At 41.3% G+C, this 12,544-nt stretch overlaps 1 protein-coding gene across 1 annotated transcript in view; it reads right to left on the bottom strand.

The window, feature by feature from the left end:
• Smox (Smad on X protein) overlaps nucleotides 1-12,544 on the bottom strand; it is a 136,297-nt gene that overhangs the window by 104,326 nt on the left and 19,427 nt on the right. Inside the window, exon 3 of the mRNA XM_076184951.1 lies at nucleotides 10,129-10,473. Coding sequence (XP_076041066.1) covers nucleotides 10,129-10,473 — 345 coding nt within the window. The remainder of the gene's footprint in view (nucleotides 1-10,128; nucleotides 10,474-12,544) is intronic.

Genomic DNA, 12,544 nt, shown 5'->3' with positions numbered 1-12,544 from the left:
ACCCTATGACAAAATAAAATAGCCAAACCCTTCCACAAGAAGGGAACCCAAAAATTCTGGTCCTCAGATTTGATTCTCATATGACATTCAGCCCAAATATCAAAGATCTGTCAGCAAAAATCAATATGAAAACACACCTATTAAAAGCATGACTAGCACGGACTTTGGACAACAAAAAGAAAATCTAATACCCATCTATAAAAAATTCATAAAAACCACACTGGATGATGCCTCCACAGCATGGTTCCCAAGAATCACCAAACACAAACAATTCACAAACACTGCAGAACAGAGCACTGAAAATAATAAAATAGAATGCACCAAAAAAATCACCCCTATAGGGCACCTTCATACAAAAACCAAAATCCTCCCATCATCACATGAAAATGACAGGAACACAATTCTATGTCAGAACTTCAAACACCACACACCCTTCATATATTTCACAAGCTCCACAAACAGAATACACAAAAAATTAACTACATCAGAAGCATATTACTCAAACATTACTAACAACCTATATATATATATAAATGACATGGATGAAGGTGTAGAATGTTACATGAACTTCTTTGCAGAACTACTAAAGAAAATACGTATAGAAAATTACTGTGAATCACTTGAGACCTAAACAAAGTCTTGGAATGGAGCCAAAAGTGGGAAGTGAACTTCAACATTAAGAAATATAGTATAACGGAGTTTGGAAAAAACAATAAAAAAAAATATCACAATATAAAATCGGTACAAAGGAAGTAAAGAAAGCTAGTTCCGAAAAGGACTAGGAGTAATTATCACCAAAGACATCTCACCAGACAACCATATAAACAAAATAGTCAGAGAAACTTACAATTTACTAAGATCAATAAAGGTGGCTTTTAATTACTTGGGTGAGTAATGGTAGAAAAAAATATTAGTCTTTCTGATAAGACCAAGACTGGAGTACACTGCAACACTATGGAAACCCAGTACAACAATGAATATAAGGAAATTAGAAAGAGGAGAGCAGATGTGAAATGGGGTAAGAGCATGACAGAAAATTTTGAAAGTAATAAAAAGATGTTTTGGAAAGAAATTAAGAGAGGAAGAGGAGGCAAATCAAGTAGAGAAGAAAAGGTAAAAGGTGCAGATGGAGAAATGATAATGGAAGAGAAAGCAGCAAGGGAAAGATGGGTAAAGTATTTTAGGGAGTTGCTCGATGTGAAGGAGGATGGGGAGGGAAAGATAGTTGCAATGGGAAGTGCTAAGAAAATGACCATGATGAGTGAGGAAAATGGAGGAGAAATAAGGAAGGATGAAGTGAAGGCAGTTGTTAAGATGATGAAAGCAGGTAAGGCACCTGGTCTGGATGGATGCCATGCAGAATGTCTTAAAAAAAAAAAAAGGAGATACAGTGATGGTGGACTGGCTGGTGAGGTTATTTAATGTTTGTTGGAGAGAGGGTAGAATGCCGGAGGACTGGAGGAGCGCCTGTATAGTTCCACTTTACAAGGGAAAAGGGGACAAGTGTGAATGTAGTAGTTTCAGAGGGATTAGCTTGTTAAGTGTGGTTGGGAAGGCTTATGGGAGGATCTTGATTGAGAGGATTAGGAGAGGAACAGAGGGAGTAATTGGAGAGGAACAGTGTGGATTTAGGACAGGTAGAGGTTGCGTAGATCAGATTTTTGTGGTAAGACAGATATGTAAGAAAGCTATAGGAAAAGGTAAGGATGTTTTTTGGGCTTTTATAGATCTGGAAAAGGCTTATGATAGGGTAGACAGGATGGCACTGTGGGAGGTTTTGCAGATATACGGGATAGGAGGAAAGCTTCTAGGAGCTGTCAAGAGTTTTTACAAGAGTAGTAGAGCATGTGTCAGGATTAGAAATGGAGAGAGTGAGTGGTTAGAGGTAAAGGTGGGACTTCATCAGGGATGTGTTATGTCGCCCTGGCTGTTCAACTTATACAGTACTACCTCTCATTAACAGACGTTAATTAGCTGTGTTTGTGGTGTTTTTGCTGTGTTTTCGGTGTTTTTGGTGCTGTGCCACTATGCCACCCAAAAACCACTCCAAATCAACAGATTATTCAAATCAACGGATTATTCACATCAACGGACACCGTTAACCCCCTTTTAGTCCGTTAATGAGAGGTAGTACTGTACATGGATGGGGTGGTGCGAGAGGTAAATACAAGGGTGGTGGGTCAGGGATTGGAGATGGTTAAAGAAAATGGAGAAAAGTGGGAGGTGAGCCAGCTGTTGTTTGCAGATGACACTGCACTTGTAGCAGGTTCAGAGGAGGATTTGGGGAAGTTGGTGACAGAGTTTGGGAGTGTGTGAAAGAAGAAAGTTTAAGATAAATGTTGGTAAAAGTAAAGTGATGAGATGTACAATGGGTGAAAGTAGCAGTCGACTGGAAGTGAGCATTAAGGGAGTGACTGGAGGAAGTGGATAGTTTTAGATACTTGGGAGCGAATATGGCAGGAAAGGGGGGAGTGGAGGTGGAGATAGAATATAGACTGAAAGAACCAAGTAAATACCTTGGTGGATTAAAAAGTGTAATGAGGAATAGACATTTGGGAATGGAGGCTAAGAGGAGATTGTATGAAGGAGTGATTGTGCCAACAGCACTGTATGGGACAGAAACATGTAACATAAGAGAGGAAGAGAGAAGGAATTTGAATGTGTTTGAGATGAGGTGTCTGAGAAGTATGATGGGGGTTACTAGGCTGGATAGAGTGAGAAATGAGAAGGTGAGGAGGAGAACAGGGATGGTAAGGGAGTTGGGAGATAGGGTGGATGAAAGAGTATTGGGATGGTTTGGACACATGGAAAGAATGAGTGAAGAAAGACTAGTAAACGAGGTATGGAAGGCAGATGTGGAGGGAGTGAACATGAGGGGGCGACCTAGGATGAGATGGATGGATGGGGTGAAAGGGGCTTTGGGGAAGAGGGGAATGACTGTTGAGGAAGGACGGGAGAGGACAGAAGACAAGGGTGAATGGAGAATGGTTATATTTGGATGATGTTGTGATGCATGAGGTGGAATGGGAGTGGGGATGGGGGGTGAGGTAGTATGAGTCAAATTTGATGCAGCCCAAAGGGATTTCTCCCCGTCTTCTCCTTTTCTGTATGAGGGGACAGAGAGGGGGGGTCGCTGATTTAATGTAGCAGCCTTGTTGTGGATGTGCTGTGTCTGTGACACTGCCTCTGACCCAGGGCAGTGGACAAGATGCAGGGATGACCCGTCATCCAAGAGGTGCCAAGATACGAGGGAGGGGAGAGGGTGGAGGGGAGTGGAGTGTATTAGGGATGGAATGGGTGGGAATGATTTTTATGCCATTTTCTTTTTGGCTACCTCCCTTGTAAGGGGGAAAAATCCTTTGGTTATATATATATGTAGAAAGAATCCAAAGAGCAATGACAAAGATGGCACCAACACTTTCAAAATTGACATACAAACAAAGATTTGCTAAACTGGAATTACCAACCCTAGAGCAAAGAAGAGAAAGAGGAAATCTATTGGCCATTTACAGAATCATGAAAAGCATGGAAGTCATTGACAGAGAAGACTTATTAAATTGGGATAAAAGAAAAACAAGGGGACATGAAAAAAAAAAAAGGAGAGTTATAGAAGAGATCTGGGAGAGAAAAAAAAAATTCAGTGGTGGATGTCTGGAACAAACTGGACTAAACAACAATGTGTGCAAACACCATACAAGAATTTAAGGACAAACTAGATGTTGCAAGATACAAAGACAGGTCACTACGAGCATAGCTCCCCTTCCTGTATAATACAACTAGGTAAATACCTATACTTCAACACATAAAAACATGCACATCCAGATAATTAAACAAACCCCTCAAGAAGGACTGCCAAAATTAATACCCCAACATACCACCCCCAGATATAAGTTCCACAGGAAAAACCTTCACACATCTGACAAGAACCATATTGATAAACCAGTGCTTGTGACACTATTTAGCATTAAGACAGTACCAACATAGAATAGGCCAGGCCACAGACTCAAACTGCCTCAAATGCAATCATCACATAGAAGACACAGAACACCACAGACTACAATACCCCCACACTAACAATCCCCAAGCAAAAACACATTATTTCTTCCTCAAGTGACTTATGGTCCTGCAGGAGGGCTGTTGTCATTTTCCTAAAGGTTGTGGGTCTTTTGTAAGAGACACCAGGGGTAACCAATTGATTGACTGATCCTTTGAATTAACACCCTTCCAACAACACTGAACAAACTGATTCAGCAAGAATTACTATATTTACATTTGTCCACTTTTACTTTGTAAAGTGGAACTATACAAGCACATTCCCCTCACTAAGGCACACATTAAAGAACCTCACAACAAGTGTTTCTCGTTTTGTCAGACACTGCATGACATTCATCCAACCCTGGTGCCTTACCAGGTCTCATCACTTTCATTCCTCTTTGTACCTCGTATTTTCTTATAGCCTTACATTTTGCTTTCCCATCAATCCTTCTCTTAGTTCCTCCCCTTGCCACGATCCCTCCCTCCCTAATCTCCTTATTCCACAAATTCCTGAAACACTACCCATCTTCCCCTTATTGCCTTCACTTCCATTAACACCTGTCCATCTATCTTCATCCTTTACCTTTTCCTTTCTACCCAGCTCACCTCCCTACTCACTCTCTTAACTTCCTTCCAAAACATTTATTCTTTTCAAAATTCTTCTGTCATACTCCAACCCCATTTTACATCTGCCCTCGCCTTTGCTTTCCTAACATTACACTTTGATTTTTCTATCTTTTTGTACCTCTCATATACTTTTGTAGACCTCGCAACTCATCACATCAGCTCACTTCTACTTTTCTAGCACTGCCTTCACCTCTTCATCCCACTATTCACTACCATTCCTTGTATTCCCTACCATCCTCCACATCCAATATACCATCTGTGCACACTTCATCGCTTCCTACTTCACACATACCCACTATTACTCTTGTTTCCCCATTATCCTTCACCACTTTCCAAACTTCTGTCAGCTTCTCCTGGCATTCCTCCTGTACTACTGAAACAAAAAGTTTTTATTGTCCAGCTTTCCCCCTATGCAATATATCTGCAACACCTCCCACAATGCATTTCTATTCACCCTGTCATATGCCTTCTCCAGATAGATCCATAAATTCATATGTATGATATGTGAGGGCTAGAAATTTAGAGTTCTTTTTCAATGAAAGGGTATGGCAGACTCTGAAACATAGTGCAGGAGTGAAGAGGGACAAATGCCCAGGATGTAACACTTCACCCCATACTATTTAACATCTCATGGAAGACTGCATTATACACAATCACACATGCAAACAACACAACATACACTCCATAAAGGATTTGTTGGAAAAACCCTGTTTTGGCCGTGGCATTCCTTGGAGAGGCAGGACTGCTTGGACAGACAGTCTAGGGAACAACAACAACAACGAGAGCATCATTTGTGAAAAGGCAAAAGCAATTTTCACCGACCTTGTTAAGAAAATGCCAGGAGCAGCAACGGACAATGAAGAAGCATTCAAGGCAAACTGTAGGTGTTGAGAAGTTTAAAAGAAGAACCAGCATCCACAGTGTTGCGAGGTACAGCAAAGCAACTAGCTCTGACATAAAGGCAGCAGAGAACTTCATCAGTGACTTTAGGAAGCTTGTGGATTCTGGGGGTTACCTGCTGCAGCAGGTTTTTAATTGTGACAAGATGGGTCTTTTCTGTAAGATGCCAAAGCAAACCTATATAACAGCAGAGGAGAAGGAATTGCCCGGCCACCAGCCAATGAAAGACTGTCTTATGCTCCTGTTTTGTGCCAGCGCAAGCAACGATTTGAAACTGAAGCAGCTGCTTGTTTACCATTCAGAAAATTCACGAGCTTTCAAGAAGTGTAAAGTCCAGATAAGCAGGCTCAGTGTAATGTGGAGGTCCAACAGCAAGGCTTGGATGACACGTGACAGTTCCTGCCTGCCTCCCAACAACACTCCTTCACTCCAGCCCAAGGACCAGCAGGTCATCTCAAACTTTAAGAAGCTCTACACTAAAGTGCTTTTTGAGCATTGTTTTGAGGTGACTGAGGGGACCAATCTCACTCGCAGAAAGTTTTGGAAAGACCACTTCCACATCGTTGCCTGCCTCAAGATGATCAACAAAGCATGGGAGAGGATCACCAAGAGAATCCTTATTTTATCTTGGAAGAAGCTTTGCTCGGAGAGTGTTGTCGAACACTACTTTGAGGAGTTTGAGCGAGTGCCTCTGGAGCCTGTAGTCAAGGATATTGTGTCTTTGGCTTAGACCATGGGGCTGGAGGTGGATAACAATGACATCAATGAGTTTGTGGAAGAGTATAGACAGGATCTAACCACCAAAGAGCTTATGGAGTTGCACTGTTTCACAACATGATACTGTGGAGGAGATTTTGTCAGGGGAGGAGGAGGTAACAGCCTCAGCAGAGCGACAACCTTCCAGTGCAATATGGGAGATGCTTACAGCATGGGAAACTACTTCATCATACATTGAGAAGTGATGATGATATGGTTTAACGTCACACACTCCCCCCTATAGGGAGGTTTTTTGGACAGTGCCCCTCACAGAGGGCTTTGTAGCGTGGAATTTAACCACTTCTTTATAGTGATGCCTACGTAGGCGGCATGAGGAGCAAGTGGGTACTCGATGATGCCGACGTCGGCATCTTGATTATATTTATTGTAGTCGTACCTACGTAATCTCCATTCTCTCTAAACTGGCTTCATCAATTTTCTATGGTTATCAAAATACACGGGTGAAAGAGAACGGACGATTGAGCACTGACTTTATTTTCTATAATGCGATTATTATGATGCAACATCGCACGTCGGGCAGCTGATGCTGCCAGACATGCGATGTGCCCCGGAGTAAAGAGGTTGATGAACCATGCCCTTAGTTCAACTTTGCTGGTGGCAGGAAATTTAACTAAGGGCATGGTTCATGCCCTTAGAGTACCAACCTAATAAGGCAGTGATTATCCGTGCAACAAATTTATTCAATAATATTGCTGTGTCACATTTTCGCCAAATTTTGAAGCATAGACAAAAACAAATGTCTCTAGACAGCTTTCTAGAGAAAAAGGATTCTAAAGAAAGCGCAAATTGTGCCAATGTTTCTAAAAGATTTAAAGCTAGTGAGTCAGTCGAGACTATTATAGCAGCGAGTGAGGAGGACTCTCCCTTAGTGGAAGATTTTCCTCTTTCACTTCAATAATCCTCATCCTGTATCCGTCTCCCTTACACCAGGAGTTACATTCTTTTGTTTTTCTGTAAATTGCACTGTATGAGGCAGAAACACGGAACATAAGAGAGAAAGAGTTTAATTGTGTTTGAGATGAAATGTCTGAGAAGTATGGTAGGGGTTACTAGGCTGGATAGAGTGAGAAACAAGGAGGTGAGGAGGAGAGTGGGGGTGGAAAGGGAGTTGGGAGATAGGGATGATGAAAGAGTATTGGGATGGTTTGAACACATGGAAAAAATGAGTGAAGAAAGATTAGTAAAAGAAGTGTGGAAGCCAGATGTGGAGGGAGTAAACATGAGGGGGCGACCAAATATGACATAGATGGATGGGGATAAAAGGGGACATTGGGAAAGAAGGGAATACCTGTTGAGGAAGAAAGGGAGAAGACAGAAGATTGGGGTGAGTGGAGAATGGTTGTGTATGGTTGATGCCGAGATGCATGGGGGAGGGGGGTATGTGTGAAAGATATTTTGATGCAGCCCAATGGGATTTCTCCCCATCTTCTCTTTTTCTGCATGTGGGGACAGAAAGGGGAAGGGGTCACTGATTAAATAAAGCAGCCTTGCTGTGGATGTGTTGCATCTTGCTACAGTGCTTCTGACCCAGGGCAGTGGGCAAGATGTAGGGATGACCAGTCATCCAGGAAGAGCCAAGAAAAGAGGAAGGGGTAGTGAATGGGAGTGGAGTATGTGGTGATGAAATGGGTGGGAGTGGATTTATGCCTTTGACTTTGGCTAGCTCCCTTGTAAGTGGAAAAAAGCCATTGGTATATGTATGTTTGCATTTTATTTTATTTTACTAATTACTCTTTCCCAGGTTCATTTACTGTACATCAAAATAGTTTTTATTCTATGCATTAATAATTTAAAAAACACTTTGATATATATATATATATATATATATATATATATATATATATATATATATATATATATATATATATATATATATATACACACACACACACTGTAGAACCTCAATTAATGAGCACCTCACATAACAAGAAAAAATAATCACTTAATGAGCAATGCCTCACATAATGAATTATGAAGAGACAATGTTAGGTCCCTTGTATCCTACATGTAACTCATACCCACAGTTAGAATTTTATGCAGTTGATAGTATTTAGCAGATTTTTGGAATATAACAGATTTTTAAATAATTCATTTGAATAAGTACTGAAATTATCTTATGTGTGCCATTATTTCAGTAATGTTTATCAAATATTGTAAATAGGAACAACTTATGACATTGTTGTAACAAATATAAGAAAATTCACCACAGGGAATAAATTGTAACACAATTGTTGCAAATGTAGCGGTTCTGACAACCCTGCTCCTGCCTGCTTCTGGCTTTTTTGGAGTTTTTAATGCTTGTTGTGTTGGTGTTGCTTGTGATCTCTTTATTTCAAGTGTGTTGATCTTATGTTTAAGTAAATGTTAACTTATTGTATTTTAACTTAAATGACGCAAAGGAACCTGCTTAAGTTCAATGAGAAAGTATTTCTAAAATTAATATTTTCGAGGTTCAGAATGCATTAAATATTGTTTTTTTTTTTTTTTTGTGGGATAATCAGATTCAATTCGCAAGCAATTCTGTTAATGAGCAATTTCCTGGAATGGATCAAACTCATCAATCAACGGTCCACTGAATATGGTTTGACATCACAAATTCCCCCTATCACGAGGCTAAGACCGTGATCTTTACAAAGGACTTTGTAGCATGAAATTTAATGAGCCATGCCCTTTGTTCAAGCTTTCTCACATATCTGCTTTACTACAAAAATCTGATCCATGCAACCCTTACTTAAACCCACATTGTTCCTCATCCCTGTTCTTTTTCATATCCTCTCAATCAAAACCCTTCCATAAGCCTTCCTAACTACACTCAACAAACTGATCTCTCTGAAATTACTACACTCACACTTGTCCCCTTTTCCCTTGTAAAGCAGAACTATACAGGCACTCCCCGAGTCCTCTGGCACTACCCACCCTTGAACATACATTACACAACCTCACCAGCTGGTCCATCATTACTGTACCTCCCTTCTTCAGACAGACACTCTGCATGACAGGTGCCTTCCCTGCTCTCATAATTTTGAAGTCCTTGTACCACATCTTTTCTTATTTCTCCTCCATTTTCCTATCCCATCACCATCATGTTCTTCTTAGCTCCTCTCACTCCTATCACCAATCCCTCACTATCCTCCTCCACCTGTAACAGTTCTCTAAAATACTTTTCTCATCTTCCCCTTACCGCCTCCTCTTTTGTAAAGATCTGTCCATCTATGCCTTCCACCTTTTCTTCTCTACTTGACTTGCTTCCCCTTCCTCTCTTAACTTCCTTCCAAAACATCTTTTCATTACTTTTAAAGATTTGTCACACTATTTTACATCTGCTCCCCTTTTTGCCTCCTTTATCTCATGTTTTGCTTATCTTCTTTTTTTTTCTTTGAACCTCTCATATATTTCTCTCATCCTACTTTGCAACCAGTTCATGAATGCTCACTTCTCTTCTACAACCTTCTTCACTTCATCACCCCACCACTCACTACCCTTTCTTCTATTCCCTCCCATCCTCTTTGTTCCACATATCATCTTTGTACACCTTGTCACTCCTTCCTTGAAGTATCCCCTTTTCTCTTCCACTCCTACCTCTACTCTATCCTTCACCTTCCACACTTCTCTCAGCTCTCCTTGTACTCCTGCTCATTTTCCTTTTCAATTAAACAGTTTACTCTAACCACCTTCCTACTTTCTGCCATTTTTCTCTTCCTCCACTTATCCTCTACTCTCAAACCACCTTCCACCAAAAAATTATCTGATCTCACTCATGAGGAAAACTGAAATAAAATATCAACTTACCTGAGTAGTCAGTGATGTCTCCCAGGTCATGGCTGTCGCCGTCTTCACTCATGTAGCCCGGAGGAGGGGACTCCGTAGGGGGGAAAGATGGAGGTGGATGAGGAGGATCCAAACTCTGGGGTGGTACAGAAGTCAAGGAAGTCGTGTCACTGACACTATCTGTAGTCAAGTCACCCAAAGAACCAAGATGGTCCTCCTCCTCTTCCTCTTCAGCAACAGAACCAATATCAGATGACACAAGGGAGGCGTTATTGTTATTGTTGTTATTTGTACTGTTATTGTTGTTCAGGCTCCCACCCCCTCCAGACCCTGTGCTTGAACGAGGCACCAGGATGGCCGGTAGGGCTGAAAAGAAAGAGACACATAAATCATGGTAGAACTTTCACCAAATATTACAATGTAAACATTACTATAAAGTATCACTTCACCAGGGCCTAGTTACTAATGAATGAAAAGGTACATTAACAATGAACACTGATGTCAACTACAAAGACTAATTTCTGTGGACTAGTAAAGTGAAAATAAAACTATCTTGTATGAAATAACCATGTTTTTATGGGATGTAGCCATTCAAGGGGATGCACCCACTCTCACCCACTCCACTCCAATCCACCACCCTTTCCTCACAGCTCCCTGTGGATGAAGGGTCATCCCTGTCTCTTGTCCACTGCCTGGACCAGAAGCAATGCAGCAAGACACACCACATCCACAGTGGGACCCCTTCATTTACAGGGCAACCCTCTCTTCATCCTCTCATGCAGAAAATAGAGATGGGGAGAAATCCCTTCAGGCTACATCAAAATATCATCTATAAACCACCATTCTCCACTCACCCCTATCCTCTTCCTTCTCTCTTCCTTGCTCAACAGAGATTCTCCTCTTGCTCTAAACCCCTTTCACCCCATTAATCCATTTCATCCTCAATTGTGCCTTCAAGTTATTCTATCCACCTCTGCTTTCCACAACTCTTTTGCTAATCTTTACTCATTCCTTCCATGTGCCCAATTGATGATTGATTAGTTATTTTTTGGTGCCACAACATCTTGGTCATATGATGCTGCTACAAAATGTTAAAGGCAGCAAAGATGATTGGTTGAAACATACTAAAAATAAAATGTTGGTATGGTAAAAAAAAAAAAAAAAAAATTGAAAAGCACCCAAAACGTGTGTTGTATGGTTTCTCCAAATCAAAATATACAGTGACATGGTGTTGTTTACTTGTGAATGCTTCACAAATAGAAGATTTTTAGACAAAAGAGCATCAGACATAGTATTTTTCTAAAACCATACTGAAAAGGTGACAAGTAATTGCCTCTGTCTACTATAAGCACCATGTAAGCCTGATATTTACCATCTTTTCTAGCAATTTACAAATGCAAGAGGTTAAAGAAATGGGGCAAAAACCAGTTGCTAACTGATGGTCTTTTCCAGGTTTTGGGATGGGGATAATTAGAGCAATACCCCAAGAAAAGGGAAAAATCACCAATATTCCAAATAAAATTGAAAAGGAATAAGCCCTATCAGACATGTGGTACAAAAAGGCATATGGGATGTCATCAATGCCTGGCAACAAATCACTGCAGTGTGATAGAGCTATCTTTAGTTCTGAGATGGAAAAGGAGGATTGCTAACCCCTTGAGTACCGGATGTGTGTTTTGTGATGCCTGCGTGTCACAGCTGAGTGCACCTGCCAGGAACCGAGCGTGCTCCCCGTGACACGCACGTGTCACATTTATAAGCCATGTGTATTGAGGGCTCTCAAGGCCTTGGTTTCTGGGTTATCTCTACCCACGTGGTGGCAAGTGTCTGTGTTTACAAACATAAGGCTCCAGCCATTCGTGGGACGGTTTGAAACGTTTGTTTACGTAAGGTTGACGGGTCGGTAACGAAGGGGTTAAGGAGTTGTCCTCACATCTCATGGCCTCTTGACCTGCACAATATCCCAACTCAGACCACACGGCTGCATGGGTCACACAAGCGATTCTTTGAGGAAACACATGTGCAGTACCAGCTACATACATTCCATTCTGGCTAGATCAGCAGCCTGAGAATGTATTGTGTTTGGCTTCCCAGGCACTGACACTTTTCCCTAACGTCCCATTAGAGCATGGGTCGTGACCTGATCTGGTATATAACCTGGACGGAATCAACAAAGAAGCAGATTACCTATGAGCATCATGCTGCGAGCTCAGCTCACTACCTCCATCGTTGTTGTCGTCTCCCCCCCCCACTCTCAGTAGACTGACTTGGAACACAACTTGAAAAGCATAGTTGTCACCTCCCTCACTTTCTCTCCCCTTCTTACAACTAGAGGAAGCCATATCATCCTCTTGGCACCAAACTTCAACTTAAATTCTATTTTCCCCACCTGTGCTTGCTTTCCAGCCAATCCTGACATTTGACTGCCCAACATTTG

The sequence above is a fragment of the Oratosquilla oratoria genome, chromosome 5 (genome assembly GCF_046742065.1).
Source record: "Oratosquilla oratoria isolate Oo_2021 chromosome 5, ASM4674206v1, whole genome shotgun sequence".
NCBI classification, from domain to species: domain Eukaryota; kingdom Metazoa; phylum Arthropoda; class Malacostraca; order Stomatopoda; family Squillidae; genus Oratosquilla; species Oratosquilla oratoria.
The sequence above is the reverse complement of the archived record's forward strand: the minus strand, read 5'-3'. Positions and strand labels throughout refer to the sequence as shown.